At 42.3% G+C, this 16225-nt stretch overlaps 1 protein-coding gene across 1 annotated transcript; it reads right to left on the bottom strand.

Moving 5' to 3' along the window:
• Positions 1-3327: 3327 nt before the first annotated feature.
• On the bottom strand, positions 3328-13603 carry Nfkbiz (NFKB inhibitor zeta). The gene is made up of 12 exons (XM_008835799.2): positions 13233-13603; positions 10959-11098; positions 10423-10453; positions 10197-10300; positions 9225-10006; positions 8237-8342; positions 7738-7884; positions 7482-7545; positions 7068-7237; positions 6375-6485; positions 6089-6256; positions 3328-4691 (listed from the first exon to the last, which is right to left on the bottom strand). Exons 1-12 carry the CDS (start codon positions 13519-13521, stop codon positions 4638-4640), a joined length of 2166 nt encoding a protein of 721 aa, XP_008834021.1. The 5' UTR covers positions 13522-13603; the 3' UTR covers positions 3328-4637.
• Positions 13604-16225: the final 2622 nt, after the last annotated feature.

Below are 16225 nucleotides of genomic sequence, written 5' to 3'. Positions count from 1 at the left end.
TAGTACATACACAAATAAATGTTACAAAATTTAATAATAAAATATGTGTCCTTGCTTGAGTGTCGATTTGAAAACAACAACTAGTCACAGGGGAGAGGGAATAGTTACAGTAGGATGAACAGAGAGTGAGTACAGTATCAAAGAATTTTAAATTTGTTAGGTGTGCCAGGTATGGTGGCAAACACCTTTAAACCTAGCACTCAGGAGGCAGAGGCAGGTGGATCTCTGGGAGATTGAAGCCAGCCTGGTCTACAAGTTCCAGGACAGCTTAGGCTACAGGAAGACCCTATCTCAAACCCACCCCACCAAAAAAATTGTTAGGTGTAACTATACTATGTTATATAGTAAAATATCTTTTTTAGAAGGTCACTGAAAAAAAAAATCATGCCTTACATTACTGCATGTGTATACCAGATAGGAGAGCGAGAGTGAGAGCGAGAGACAGAGAGAGAGAGAGAGAGAGAGAGAGAGAGAGAGACTACTACCAGGAAAAAAAAAAAGCTAGTGTTAATGCCACAGGATCCAATGCTCCTGGCAAGTTGCAGGGATTCATGAGTTGCTATAACAACCCTCAGGCTCAGCTACTCTCTAAAGTCTGCATTTCTCAATTAATTTAGATGAAATGCTACTTCACATAGACCTGACACAAGCTCTGAAACTCTAGGAAATTGATTCAAGAATTCTAGATATTTGTATGTCCAACAAGCTTCACAAAAGATGGTAATATCCATCAAGTGAAACCCTGAACCCCAGTCACTAAGCAGCTGGACCACTGGGCTATTCTCACCCCCAAAATCTCCTGGGGTGATATGCAAGGGGACAAATACATCTGTGAAAATAAGACAAGCTTTGAGAGAAATCGAGTCACTGCTCCTAGAAATGCATCACCCATGCAATGCTGCAGACTGAACAGTGGACAGTGAGGCCTAAGAAAAAAAGTGAAACCAGATCTGTGTGCAGTGGAAGCATTAAAGTGTTTCTGAATTAAAGCATGCACTCCATGTAAACGATACAATAACTTTGAAGTATAAATTATGTCAAGGAAAATGTATTTAAAAGCCGTAAGTTTCAATGTAAAAATTAGTTACTGAATGTCTAGCATGTATCATAGACTATGCAAGGCCTCTGGTGATAAGACATTCCCCTTCCTTCTCTCACCACCTAAGCCAGGGCTCTAGCAGGAAGACCAAAACCCCAGCAGCACAGTTCTAAGCTCAAACTTAGTACCCTGACTTGACCTCACAGCAAACATCAAGAACTTTGCCAGGGCTTGAGGTTGATTTCTCCCTGAGGTCTCTCACTCTACTAATAGAACAAATAATGCTACCAGAAAATGGAAGTCAATAGCACTATGTTTAAGAAGTTGAATTTCCCAAAAGCCAGAAGGGTTTAAGGGGCTTCTCTACTCCTGGTATTAAATGTCACTGATTTGACTAACAAAAGCTGGAAAACTTGATGTGTGACTTTTGGGGGACTCTTTAGTCAATACCAAACTATAGTACTGGAGTTAGTTCTTCACAAAGTTGGACAGACTGATGCACAAAAAAAAAAAAATATTTTTGTGTCCAACTCAACCCTTTTTCTTTTATGATTGATATAAAATTATATAGCTAAATTATTTTCAAAACTGTACTATCCATTTTTTATGAGTGTTTTGCCTACATGTATGTAAGTGCACCACATGCATGCAAATCTGCAGAGGTCAGAAGAGGGCATCAGATCCCCTGGAACTGAAGTTATGGATGTTAGCCACCATGTGGGCACTGGGAACGAAACCCAGGTCCTCTGTAAGAGCAGCCAGTGCTCTTACTGCTGAGCCATCTCTCCAGCCCTATTAACTCATTAATAGTAAACCCTATTATTAATAGTGAACCCTGGTTCATGGCTTACCTTTCCCCTGCCCTGGCCAAAAAAAACTGATTCTAACCAAGTCCGGCACATACTCATTCACTCATTTAACCAGTATTTTGTGAGCTCCTACCATGAACCACTCACTGCACTAGGCAATGAGGCCGCAACAATGAGCGCCCAGTCGTGGAGTGTTCCATCAAGAGCTACCATTCACACCCTGGGGCGGATATTCATAGTACTTCCTCCCAGCAAGCCCCTAGAAAGTCTGAGGATCTTTCTCAGCATGATACTCATGAGATTACCAGTCAGATGGAGAACACAAGTTGAAATTCTTGACTGTCCTAAATGCTAACCAAACTACATTGAAATCACCTGGTATTTCCACACAAAACATGCCTGGGTTTCATGTTGTTTTCTATTTCTTACCTGCCTTCTCTCTTTCTGAAGATCTAGTCCAAATATCCAACCTTGAATTCCCCCTAGATGTGAATTCCCTTTCTGAATCTCTGACACTTTTAAAATGGTACTTAACCAGGTCTACCCAATAATGCATGGCATGCCTCACATGAGCATCTTAAGGCTAAATTTTATGTCTATGCCTCATATTATTCATCACACATCTGCACGCACACACATGTACACACACATACACATGCACACATCCTTGTTAAACAATGGTTCAACTGATTCAGAGAATTGGGACCTGAGAACATTTCACCTCATTTGGAAATGCTTGCTGTGTAGGTATGTTCAGCAGGGTGTACTGTTCCTTCTGCTCCAGTCATCTATCAGTGTGCATTTGCAAACTATACTTAAGAATTCACTCATACAAAAGAAAAACTGTATTTTTTATACAGAGATAGAGCTAAACACTCAGCCTGTGAGTCACGGTCTTCTGGGGCTGCAAAGCCCAATACTGTACAAACCCTTGTGTATGTGTGCCTATGTGCATTTTCCAGGGAAATAATCCATAGCTTTCATCAGGTGCTCAAAAGAACTGTAGTAACTAGGATATCCGTCCAGTCACTGCGGTGACTGATGCTGACAGAGATGTTGATGTGTTTGTTCTAATGTCTAAATGACATGTTGCAAAAAGGAAGAACTCCCTCTTTAGTACTGTTCTGAGAGTTGTGTCCCTCTCAGGATGATCCTGGTAATACCCCAACAGCTCTTCCTTGTTCATTGCTCCTGCTCGCCTTTTCTTAACATATCAACTTCTGAGTAGTCAACAGTGTCTATTTAACTTCCACGTTTTGGTGCTAAAAGATATATAACTTTAGGAAACATATTCTCAAAAAAAATCCAAAAATATACATTAAGTAATTCAAAGATATTAAGAATCTGTCATTAATAATACTTCTCTTGACTGGGAATATAGCTCAGTGGTAAAGTGCTTGCCAGAGTCAATCCTCAGTACTGCAAAATAGTACTTTTCTACCTACACAAATATAAATAAGGCACTAGGAAAAGAAAATGTATAACTTAACATGAGTTTATTAATGTTCATTTAAAACCATACATGAGTTTTTCGATGTGAATGGACTGTTTCCATCCCACCTACGTATAGATGGCCAAGTGACTATATCTAACTTTATCCATAAGAAATACTAGATTCAGCAATGTGATCAATCCAAAGGGCATATTGTTTTAAAAGAATGTACTTTGCAACAAAGATAAGTTAATCAATTAAGATATATCATTTTTAATGAGTCTTATTTATCACAAGAATTAGTGAATAACTGAAGCCAATACATTCCTCCAGCTATACCAGAAGATGTAAGCAAAATAATGTTAAAAGAATTAACATTATTTAAAGGTAAAACATTTTTATGAATAATATAAACATCATGGCACATTATTACTATTCGACAAAAGAAAACAGGAAGACAAGTCTCAATATTAAATGTTTGTTGTTTCTATGATGATAAAAACCAAAAACTTTAACACATCAATTTGTATAAATCACAAATTCTAGAAGGGATCCATAAAGAGGTTTTCTTCAAGAACACAGAATAACCTACAGGTGTGTCTCATTTCAATGCATGAGAAGCCTATTGGAAAATCAAACACAAGAGACTTAGGGACCAACTCCCAATTTGTTTTATCTGTGGACTATAGTTGTTATTACACAATAACAGTTCCTTTGAATGTGCATAATTTTTAAAAAATGGTTACCAAGTCACTAGTTCTTTTCTACTTTATTGACTTACATATTTCAAATAGTCATGTTAATAATCAAATATATACAATATATTAAAGGTAAAAATAACAATTATATACAACAAATCCTAACCACAGACACCTCTCATCTTGCCCACAGATGAGAGCAATAACCACCCAGTACTGCATCAAGCCAAGAGAAACCTCAACAGTATAGCCAAGTGGTTTTATTTTTTCCTTTCAAATGCTTTCATTTTTCTTGAAGAAATGTTTACAATCCACCTGCTTTGAAACTGGCAATAGCTACCTGAGCAATGCATTATGCCACAAATCAAGTCTTTTCCTACCCCAAAACTACTGTTCATTGAAGGCAATTTTACCATTCAGATCAAATTCAAATGTATAGATCCCAGATACCTGGGTATGAAATATGCAAATCTGCCAAGAAAATTAGATATTTCTCTTTTTTCCTTTTAATATAACCCACTATATAATAGTGAACTAAATATGTTTGTTTCATAGAAACAACTTGCATTTGCCAATACAGGGCAAATGGTCTATGTACAGATACATCAGGACTGCCTAACTGACAGTGAGTATTGCTGGCCAGGCTCCACGCAATGGAGCTAGTATGGCGGTGCTCTCTGCTGAATGGACTTCCCCTTCAGGATACGTCTGATCTAGAAGAGAAAGAATCATGATGTTGATTTCTCATGATTGAAGTGGCATGTTTCCTTCAGGGTTCCACTCCTTTCTTTAAACCCTCTACAAAACTCTTAACTTGAAGAAATATGCACAGTAATTGTCACGATTTTTAAAAATAAAGCTTTTAAAGCTGATATCAGGTTTCCTGTAATGATGACTGAGTATAACACAGGAAGGCATTTCCATTAGAATTATCTGTGGTTGAAAAATTGACAACTGAAACAAGGTCTGTATTCCTTTGCTAATCTTTTTTTTTTCCTTTGCTAATCTTTGCTGTTTGTGAGAAGATATACTGTGTGGCAGCAATTATGGTATATTAGAATATCTCACTTGTCATGAAGCTAGTTCAAGTAATAAGTATGTAATAAGAATGTAAAAAATATACCTTATACACACTCAAGTGCATCTCGATGGCCTCTTAGTTAAAACAGCTGTCACAATATCCAAATGTTCAAGTGTTTGTGTGTAACTTTATAGATCACAGGAAAGCCCCCAGACTCATATAGAACAATTAGTTTTATATTCCAGTCAGACAAATTTTGATATCTCTCAGCCCACAACAAATTAGAAGCAACAACTTAGAGGAAAGACGATTGTGGTGGCAGCTTATGGCTGCCAAAAGGGAACAGATGCAGTGACCACAGCCTGACAATAAAGGACAGGAAAAGACTCTGTCCCTGCCCCTATGGCCCTATGGCCCACACAACACAAAAGCAAAAAGGAGAGTGCTCTAAGTGTATTTGGTGAAAAGCCAAACAGGCCTCCATGAGGCCTGGGAGCATTGGTATATGAGTGTCCACCTCAAAGAGTGAAGCTGCAAGTGCCGGGCTCAAAACCTGGCCATTTATTACTAACAATGGTGCCTATCCTCAGAACCTCTCTTTTCTCAGCTTAACGTTCACACTACAAAGTTTTTATAACTTTTAAATAGAATGATATTCATGAAAACTGTCACAAACTATCCTGGTAGTCTAAGTTCCAAAGAGCCATTCTACAGATATTAACTCATTGAATACAATGTTTTGAAGGCTCATAGCCTACCAGTGATTCCTTTCCTTGGCACCTCCTCTTCCATCAACTTCCAAACCTTGAACGAACCATTCTATCTAAACCCAAGTGTGTGTCATGGCAGAGAAAAACAGACCACCTGACTTGACTATTCTGGGTCCACGATAATACTCTCCAGTTCCTTACATATCCTTTTGAAAATAAAGCAGTTAACTGCAAAGTGCTACAGTGAGAACTGTGGGCTCTGGAAAATGGTAGCGCCTACCTGTAGCGCACCAGCCACCCATACCCCGAACACCCTCTCCCTCTCTACATTTCAGACCAATGTGCCTGAGGAACTTCACATCCCTCCTGTGAGCCTCACCTGTTCTCCCACAGGGCCATCGGGAACCAAGTGCACTGGCTGCTCATTCTCCAAGTTCCGAGTACTCGGGTCTGCTCCCTTTCTCATCAATAGGCGGACTGCATCCAACTGTGTCACCCGATACTGCAGGCTGGCAGCAACATGGAGGGCAGTGTTTCCATTGTAAGCCTGAAGACAAGTCAAATAGCACACATCAGGAAGGGGGAAATTTCATGAAAAGGAGCTCAAATCCTGAAGGTGAGAAGGTCATTCCAACTCTGGCACCACTGAAGCTTTCTAGAATTACCTTTGCATTCACAAAGGACAGGCAACTGGGCAGCTCCAAAAAGAGGCGAATCAGTTCCAGATTTGCTTCTTCTGCTGCCAAATGCAGGGCTGTGCGGCCACTTTTACGATCCTTGTAAAGGCAAGAAAGGCAAAACGTGAAAATGCAGACACTGTGCTTTAGAATATGCCCTCTCACAAATATCTGAAGAGCTGTGAAGACAAAGTTCAGATGTCGTCTTCTCCACAAAACCTTCCTGAAGCCCAAGGTAAGCAGAATCTCTTACTCCTCTTGTGTTCCCTGTTAGTTTATCTACTTCCTTCTTATCAGTCTATTTTTCTATAACCATAAAAATGTAGAAATATTAAGTGTTACTGTCTTAACATGTATTATATCAAAACCCATTTATTATGTAGTCCCCTGTGGTCACTACACAGAGCTATAATTTCAAATTCTTCCCCCTCCCTTTCAAAACAAAGACTAATTTATTTCACAGCTAAATGATTTTTTTGAATGATAATCCACAGATTAAAAGGAAATCAAGAAAGCAGGTTAAAGAATTTTAAAAGCTAAGCTTCTTAACTGCCCATACATTGCTATTCACTACATCGGCTTAAAAGCAAGAGAAAGCAGATTTGATCTGTACTCCCAAGCCGGGCCTTTGCCACAGCCAGGCCTCTCCCACGCCATCTCGAAGTTCTGCCATGAACTTACCTTTGCTTCCACTGCCGCACCCATCTGAATCAGACACTTAATGGTGTCAACCAGGCTCTTATTTTTCAGTAAAAGTTCCTGAACTTCAGGTGAATGAGGCTGTTGATTCCTCTGAAGTTCATGTACCACAGCATTGTGGGCCATGACTGCACAATGGAGGGGAGTCAGACCTAGGAAAAAGCATCCCATCAAGTCATTATAATTACCTTGAGGGTGGCCCCTCATTTCACCTACAAATGGGCTCCATAAAACCTAGAAAGGCCATCTGTATACATCCTCCTGTCAGTTCTAGTGCCAATTTTATGAAACATTTTAGCTTAAATTAATTTTCTTTCTTAACACAACAGTACTCTCAGCATTCATGGGCCCCACTTTCTACATGGTTCTTTATCCAATAAATTTTCGGTTGCTTACCATCATAGTTAGTTGCCTCAAGATCCAAAAACTGATTGCTCCTGACTGCTCCCTTCTGGATTGCCTGCAAAATTTTATAATACACATCCATTAGCCAAAGACAAGATACACAAATATTCATGTACTAGTGTGCTAAGATATGAATAAATCCACTCAAAACTGATCATTTTAGCAAGGAGCCTTCACACAACTTCTTACATCCAAGCCCCGTGCCTTTGGCGCTGCAATGATGAAAGCCTGCTCCTTGGTCTCTTACCTGGAGCACCTGGGAGTGACCCTTCTCAGCACAGACATGCAGAGGTGTTCTTCCCCAACAGTCTGTGGTGTTCACCTGGGCACCAAGGTTCACCAGATCCTGCACGATAAGATGCTGATTGGCAGCCACTGCCACCTGAAATGCACTCTGCGGACATTTAAAGAAAAAAAAATTAAACCTGTAACACTATCATAACAAGAAATGTGAAACTAAACTATGACTAAGGGGAAAGCCCACATAGAGAAAATAAATCCTTTTAATAAACAATCAAACACAGCAAGATGGGAAACTAAAACAAGCTTAAGGTGAGGCTTAATTATACTCAATCTTTGGTCAAACAACTACAAAGTTAACATTAATAACTTCAAGGTTAATGGTGGCAAAAAGTCAGTATCTCAGAGTTAATATTAACTGAAGTCTCACTGTTGAGCCCTGAAATAATGTGCACATGAAACTCACGTCACTGTGACCACATCTTGACCACAGTTAACATCCTCACCTGTCCATTGTGCTCTTTAATGTCCAGCATGTGAAGTGCATTCATCTTTCTTGCAAGAACATAGGAAAGTGCTCTTCTCCCTTGGGCAACAGCGATATGGAGGAACCTGGTGAATGAGGAAAAGAGGGAATCACTTCTGATTTCACTAAGTTTATTTTTTAAAAAAAAAACAAAAAAAAAACTTCCTTCACCCTTTCGATATACTGAAACACTCAGATGAAACATCACAGAGTACAACTTGTCTTTTCGGCTACATTGATAATCTGAATTACAACAGAGTAAGTTAGAATAAGAGGGAATGCTGAGCATTTTAAATCTGTTACATTTTTCATACTCATAAAAATTCTATGAAAGAAACATTATTATTTTACAAAAGAAATACAGGCACAGATATTTTAAATAACTTGCCCAATGCCACAAAGACATCAGGACAGAGCAGATCCAGCCTACAGATCAACTTATAATTTATGCCTAGTCATGATCTAATTGTTTCTTCTCTATAGACATTACCTACACTAGCCTTCAAAACAAGTTATTCTAAGAAGTACACATATTTTTTATTCTTTCAGGAAAAAAAGATAAATGGAATACCTTTGCTTAAAATATTAATTATGGAGCTGGAGAGATGGCCCAGTGGTTAAGCACATTGGCTGCTCTTGCAGAGGACCTGAGTTCAATTCCCAGAACCCACATCATGGCTAACAACCATCTATAACTCCAGTTCCAAGGGATCTGATGCCCTCTTCTGGCCTCTATGGCATTTGCACACATATGGTGCACTTATACACGCACACACACACGCACGTGCGTGCATGCAGAACATTCATACATGTAATATAATAAAAATTAAAAAATATTAATTATCATTATATCAACTAATAAGGTGTTTCTTAGTATAAATCTAGAAACCTTCTATGGCTACTAGGTGTTAAGTGTGGTTGATCAAATTACATATATGCAATAGTATATGCAGTAAAAGGATACTCACGTGTCACCATCTGCATCCTTCGAAAGAAACTGCTCTTGGGAAATATTTGCCAACTTGCTTTCTTCCTGCTCTACCTGCCACTGAAAAAATGATTTCCCTAACTGTGTGGTGTTCATGGGGCCTCCAATGATGTTCGGTAAGGACAGTGAAGTGCTCAAAGGGGTTGAACCTGCACCATGCACCCCCAGTGCCTCACAGGCATTGTTTGGCATCATGCTAAAGTTCTGCAGATGAGCCTCATTTTGTTGCTGGACACTAGGGGAAGAATGAATGGGAACAGCAGTGTTCTCAGATTCCCCATGGCTACTTAGAAGGGATACAAAACTTTGGCTTGGGCAGAACTGTGGTTCTTGACTATCAAAGAGGTTTGGTTCATAGCTGGGGGATTGGGATGTCCTAGAATAAGGACTGAACTGCAGAGCTGGGTTGTGGGAATAGTGCTGCTGCTGCTGCTGCTGCTCTATATTCTGGTTCTGTGGAGAATACTGATACATAGACGCCTGCTCCATCATTTGTGGAGAGCTGCTGACTTGGAACGGTTGATACTTCTGAGGTGGAGAGAAGACCTGCCCTCCATGGAAGTCCTGGTACTGGTCTCCAGGGGAACTCTGAGGTACCACAGGGCTCATCCAGCTAACTTGGACGGTGTTCAGTGAAACTGGGCTGCATTCATTCTTAATATTTATAATGTTCTGAAGCAGATCAGCACTGCTCCCCAATTTGGATTCACTGTGATGAGCATCTTCCATGCTCTCCCCAGGTGTTGGTGTTTGAGGTGATGTCTGGAAAGAAATAAAATACAACATTTACAACCACTTCCTCCTAAAAGAATTACAAAGGCTAAGGGCAAGAGTTCAGTGGTAGAGTACATATAGGGTTCGGTCTCAAGCACTAAAAAATAATTTTTTAAAATAGCAACATTATTCTAATGTTATCCAATGGGTGTTTAGAGGAAAACAGTGAGATTCTTACCAAAAACTGAGTAGGCAACAGTGTTGACCTTTTGCAAACTGGTCCATCAGACAGACTATCAGTCCCCTTTCTTTTTCCACTGTAGGACACTGGGTTCTTCAATTCTGTACCCAAGGGAGAAATATGGAATCTGTGGTGATTTTACTTTACAAATTTCACTATAACCACACTGTTATTTTCCTCTAAAATGCTGATAGATTTGTGAATATATAGAAGCAGCTCTTACCTGTAAATTGCTCAAGGTTCACACTTTGTGTCTGTAAGGGAAAAGATTCCAATTTAGTACATATGAAATGGTTTCCCACTTAAAGATTTATCTCTACCACTCTTTACAGCATACCATAAATCTCTGATGACATAAAAAAAAACTGATGAGAGTAGCTATCTGGAGTCTCACTCGATCTCACAACTTCTCCATTTTCACTTTCACCTTGTTCAGTCCAGGTCAAGATAAATTAATAAGACCCTCTGATTCTTTCCTTTCTAATCAAAACATTCTGCTTTAATTGAACCCTATGAACTTCCTTGTTACTAAACTGCTTTCATTTGTTCACTCATTAAGTACACACCTGCCAATGAGCTAGGTGACATGAACACAGTAAACAATGAGACCTATTGGTCTCTATTGAGCCTGTCCTGTGGACTCTGTCATCTACCAAACACTGCACGTGACTTATTGGATCTAAGTTGGCAGGTTAGCAAAGAATAATAACCCTGGAAGACTAATGTCTAAACCATTCAAAACAAAAAAGCAGGTGCCACCTTAAAATCATCCACAGCTTGGCCAGAAGACTTCTGTTTATTACTTCGGATATGCAGCAGGAGTTCCTTCACGGAGTTCTTCACTCGAACACCTTGAAAGGGTCCTCTCTGCTGCCTGCCAACCCCCATATGGGGCTCAACTGTTCAAAAGGAAAGAAAATGTCATCAATTACATCTCATAGACATGACCCACAACAGCCCCCAAAGCATAGCTGCCTTATGTATAAAGCCCTCAAGCAGCAGACTGCAAAGTCTTTCCAACTCCACTTGGTCAATGGATTTGCATCATCAGGATCCAGTACTTCTCAAAGGTTCTTGTACGGCCTGATTCACTGCCCTACCTGGCACCCAGAGGAATTAAAACTCGTTCATATGTAGTCAGATGTGGTTGGGGATCCTTGGAGTCAAGAGCCACACCCAAATAAAGCCTCTATTTACTCATGAAATAGAATCAGAGATTTTGCCAGGATGATAATTATTCTTGACTTTTGAGAAATCCTTGGGGGAGCAGAGTACAAATGACGCATCTGTAGTTTTTAAAACAAAGTCTTTTTGTTCATCTAGAAATTATAAAGTCTATTCCCTCACCTAGGAAGTAACAAAACAACATCTTCAAAAGATCTCATACTAAAGCCTAGCAATTAGCAATGTCTTAGATTGCTAAGTATTTCCCTTAATTCATCCGTTCCAAGAAAGTTCTTAAATCCATTGAGCACATTTCCACATACACACACAGGATTTCCCCCTCATTTACAGGTCTTAGAATTGCATACACAGGCATTCTAAGTAAAAAGGAAACAGGCTTGTTCACACTGCAACTTCAGAATGCACTTTAAAATGTACCATATGAGTACAGTCATCTACTCTGGGCCACATTATGTTATAACCTCCCGACATACTCATTGAACACAAACATTCAAAAATGTCAGGAAATGAATAATTGGGCCACTGTCCAGAGTGGAAAATTAAGAAGGAACAATAATGCATAACATGACTATATCAGAAATCCATGAGATATACAACTGGGTGCTAGGATAAATACAGTGATTAGCTGGTCTTAGCATTTAAGTTTAGGGATTTCAACAGACACCAGAATTGCCGGAATCTAAAAGCATTCCTGTGGAATGACAACAGTTAATTCCATGCCATCACAGGGGGTAAAAATGCAGTTTCAGGAATCCCCTGTGGCTGTGTGGTAAACCAGGAAAATAGGTTCAGCTAGATGGAGGCCAAAGGTCCTAAGGCCGGCAGAAACCGCTGCTAACAAACGAACATGTACTTCTTAAATAGGCTATACTGGGCATTGTTGCTTTGGTCACATCATTTCAAAGAAAATAAAAGGCATCGAAAACAGGAGTGGCCAGCAGTGGGGAACAACCTAAGGAGTCTTCTTTAAAACCAAAACACTGAGAAGCTCAGCAATTGAGATAACCTACGTCTTCTTTAAATCTATCCTTGATGGTATCCTGTTTTCCCCAAATTATGCAATTCAACTCGGTTCATGAAGAAAGGAAATAAAGAAATTAAGCAACTAAAGAAAGGGATAATATGCTTTTCTTTGCTACACTTAACTTTTTCCATTCGTTCTAAAGCACATAAAAAACAAGGCACCAAAATTCTGAGCAGGCCCATGATGCTCCAATATCACCAACTAAGGCAGGAACTGAATCACTTTTCCGACACCCCCTACGCCCCACTCCCTTCCTCCCCCTTACATCTTTCCTTTGACGGCAAAGTTTTTTACTTAAGATTTCTACAAAGATTTGTCAGATATAAGCTGTGGCTTTAAACCCAGCTCTCAAAGGTTTATCAACTCTGCCACTGCTTTTCACTACAAAAGCCACAAGAAGAAAATTACAGCTCCATCTGACTCCAAACCTCACCATGATGTGTTATTTCTCAATGAGGTTGTAGGCTGGGAGGAAGAGGGGAGAGAGAAGTGAAAATGAGAAGAACAAGATGGGAGAAAGAGAATCTGAGACTCTCATAATCTTTCCCCCCAAAGAGCCCGAGTTCTACCCTGCACGGTACTTAGACTCCGAGGCCCAAGGCTCAGGACTCCGCAAGTCAAGGGCATCATCAGTGCGTGGACTAGGGCACGACATCTGGCAGTCACTCCATGGCTACTGTTTCTGTCCCGCAGCTAAGGCCCATGCAGGGGCCGATTAACATCCTGTCCAGGCACCTCAAGTCTGGCCCGTTCTCCCGGGCGTGTGAACCCCGAATACACCGGCGCCGTGCTCCCGCCGCCCGCCTTCCCGGGCCGGTGGGTACCTGACGGGCGCTCGGCGCGGGCGCCGCCTCTCGGACGGGACTCGACGGCCCCACAAGAGGACACAGAAGAGGTGGACGAGAAGTCGGAGGAGTCGGAGCCGGGCGAGCCGGGCGCCGAGGGCCCCGCAGACGGGCAGCCGGCGTCGCAGGCGCCCGGGGCGGCGGCGGGCGGCGAGGCGCCGTAGAAGTAGGCCAGGTTGAGCGGGCTGGTCATGAGGCCGCTGTCGCCGGCCCCGTCCAGCAGCCCCTCTCCGCCGCGGCTGTCGTCCAGCACTTTGTCCACGATCATGCTCCCGGCCTCGGGGTCCCCAGGCAAGTGCCAGCGACTGGCTGCGGCTGCGGCAGCGGCTGTGGCGGACGAAGGCGAAGGCGAAGGCGGGCACGGGCGCGCCCCGGGGCGGCGCGGCTATTTAACCGGCCGCGCTCGCCGGCCTCCCCCGCGCCCCGCCCCGCCATTGGCGGGGCCCGAGCGCCTCCCCGCCCCGCCTCCGGATGCGTCTGGTTTCCAGTAAAATGCCCGGGATGAAGCAATGCGCCCTCCGCCCTCGCCCTGCCCGCCTGGGCTGACCGGTTGTTTTCCTGCCCCGCACCTGGAAACCCGGCCCGCGCCTTCCACCGGGGACCCAGACCATCGCCCGCGCCGCCCGCTGCTCCCGCAGGCCCAACTGGGAGCAGGGCGCGCGCGGTTGAGGCCGGGAACGCTCCCCACCGGACAGGGGGTCCGCGGGAACGGCCTTCCAGTTCCTGGAGTGGGAAGCCGGGACTGCGCCGCCCTCACCCGCCTGGCTCCGCGAGCTGCAAGGAGTCAGGCGTCTCCGGTGCCTGGGAACAGTTTCCCGCCTCCAAACTTCGAAGCGTTTGCCCTGGCTTTCAGGCACCGTCTCAATTTCAGAACTGTGGAAGGGTTTTTCTAGCGTCGAATGTGGGACACAACTAATTTTTTAGGTGAAAATTTGGAATAAAAAGTAATGTCCACCCTTTCGTAGCCTTCATTATAGAATAAAGCCATACTAGCAAAATGATGAGTAATAAATGTATATATTTTTTGTATACACGTAATGTTTTCTCTGCATAGCTTTACCCCGTGTCTGATAAATAGGGTAAGTTTGATCTTTCCTATTGGAAATACTTATTTTAGTGCTTTACACAACTGTTGATCGAAGTCCAACTAGCAAAACCACAACAAAAGTTAGTTTTCAGGAGAAGAAAAAGATGAATGATTAAGTCTGCCCTTTCAAGTACATTATAACCGGTAGGAACGATAAGGTAAGTACACACATGTTATATTAAAAGAAACTGATTATGATTAAACATAAGCAGGGATACAAAGTTCAGAGCACAGCCTAAAAAGACGTTTTCTGGTGTGTGTGTGGGGGGGTGGTGGTATAGGCCCTAGAGAACTGCCAGAAAAAGCTCTTTCGCAAAGAATAAAGGCCAGGAGTTGGGAAGAATTTACAGCCCCTTTCAGGATTGTCCAAGGGAAGGTAACATTAAATGTAAAAGGTAATCTGGTGCCTTTAAGTGGAGGCCTCCAGGAGCCAGCTAAGACACTGTTATTTTGATAATCATTGAGGAAACAGGAATTTTAAGCAGGCAAACAGGATATGAGGCTGAGGGGACTCACTGGCCGGCTGGCTGTTAGGAATTGTTGAAACAGCCCAAGAAAATTGACCTGACCCAGAAGCAGAAATAGGAGCAAAGGGGAAGGTAAACATTCAGAAAACACATAAATATATACATAAATGCACTACCGAACCCACAGGTCTGGCATGGTTGATAGTGGTGAGACCAACCAGGGCAAGCCACAGCTCCCTGGGGCACTGAGCAGGTGTTGAGTATTGTTCAAAGCACTGCTAAAATTAGTGTCAATAACTTCTTACTGTCATCACTCCTGCTTATTATATCCTGGAAATGAAGATGGGGGAGGGGGATGAAGGGGTATGACTCCCTAATTTATAGCTGTTACTCTTGCCTTGAGAAAAGAACTATCAGCCAAAGAGCCAGCGGAGCTACCTTGGTGCCAGCACTGGCTACTTACAACATTCTACACATGTTGAGGAAGCTATATAGTAATTGCAGCCATTTGCTGCTAAAGCACAATTTCACCTCCTAGAGATGAAGGCCCAGCCAGAACTGTTTCAACTAGCTTGCACCAGACTTTGCCTGGAACCATTTCCACCCAGGCCAGATCGGGGGCACGTCACTGGTGACCTGGAAGAGGGGCTCTTGTGACTGGTACAAAAGGAACAGTGTCATGATTGATGCAAACATAATCCTTCATTTGCAGGAAAGTCAGAGGTGACTGGTATTAACAGCCCTTTTCTGGCTGGCTATATAAGCAAACTGCTGAGCTCACTTTGTGAGCTGGCTAACAGGTGCCTTCCTACACCTCCTCCAAGTATTGCAACTATTAGGCCCAATTAAAGACTCTCGTGGTCTTGCCTCATTCTTCTTTAATTTTTAGGTTAGCATAAAAAAATAAGGGGTTTCATCATTATATCTTTTTATAGATATCTACCATTATACTCTGTTGTAATTCATTTCTCTTCCCCACTGCCTGCCCCATGTCCCTTGTCCCCGGTTACCTTCCTTCTCCTACAAAGTCCCCCTTCTGATTCCATCACCCTCTCTTTTTACCCTCCCTTTAGAGCTGTCTCCTCTCATGATCCCCTTTTCTAATTTCATTACAGGCACACACACATATAATTTTATATCTAGGTTTTTGCATATGAGAAGAAAACATGAAATTTGTCTTTCTGAGTCTGTCTTCCCTACTTGTGATAACCATCATTAGCAGAGGGGTCTGATCTGGTACAGAGTAAGAGGTGTTGGCCATGGCAGCAGAGCAGCCTAGCTATACAAGTAGTGGAGCCATGAGACAAGCAACAGAGCTATGGCAGCCAATGGGAGCTGGCAACAGAGCAAACACAGAAACGGTGGCAGAAACAGCTGAAACAGCAGAAAAAAGAATTCTGCTGTACCTGCCATGAGTG

Source organism: Nannospalax galili, unplaced genomic scaffold (assembly GCF_000622305.1).
Source record: "Nannospalax galili isolate Female #2095 unplaced genomic scaffold, S.galili_v1.0 scaffold1251, whole genome shotgun sequence".
Classification (NCBI taxonomy): domain Eukaryota; kingdom Metazoa; phylum Chordata; class Mammalia; order Rodentia; family Spalacidae; genus Nannospalax; species Nannospalax galili.
Note: the sequence above shows the minus strand (reverse complement) of the source record. Positions and strands in the feature narration are given on the sequence as shown.

Excerpts from the sequence above, each read along its gene's own strand:
- Nfkbiz (XM_008835799.2), bottom strand. The coding sequence starts at position 13,521 with ATGATCGTGGACAAAGTGCTGGACGACAGCCGCGGCGGAGAGGGGCTG. Across the intron at positions 8,343-9,224 it reads AAGGATGCAGATGGTGACAC|GTTCCTCCATATCGCTGTTG; the intron begins GTGAGTATCCTT and ends CTCATTCACCAG. Across the intron at positions 7,885-8,236 it reads TTAAAGAGCACAATGGACAG|AGTGCATTTCAGGTGGCAGT; the intron begins GTGAGGATGTTA and ends AAATGTCCGCAG.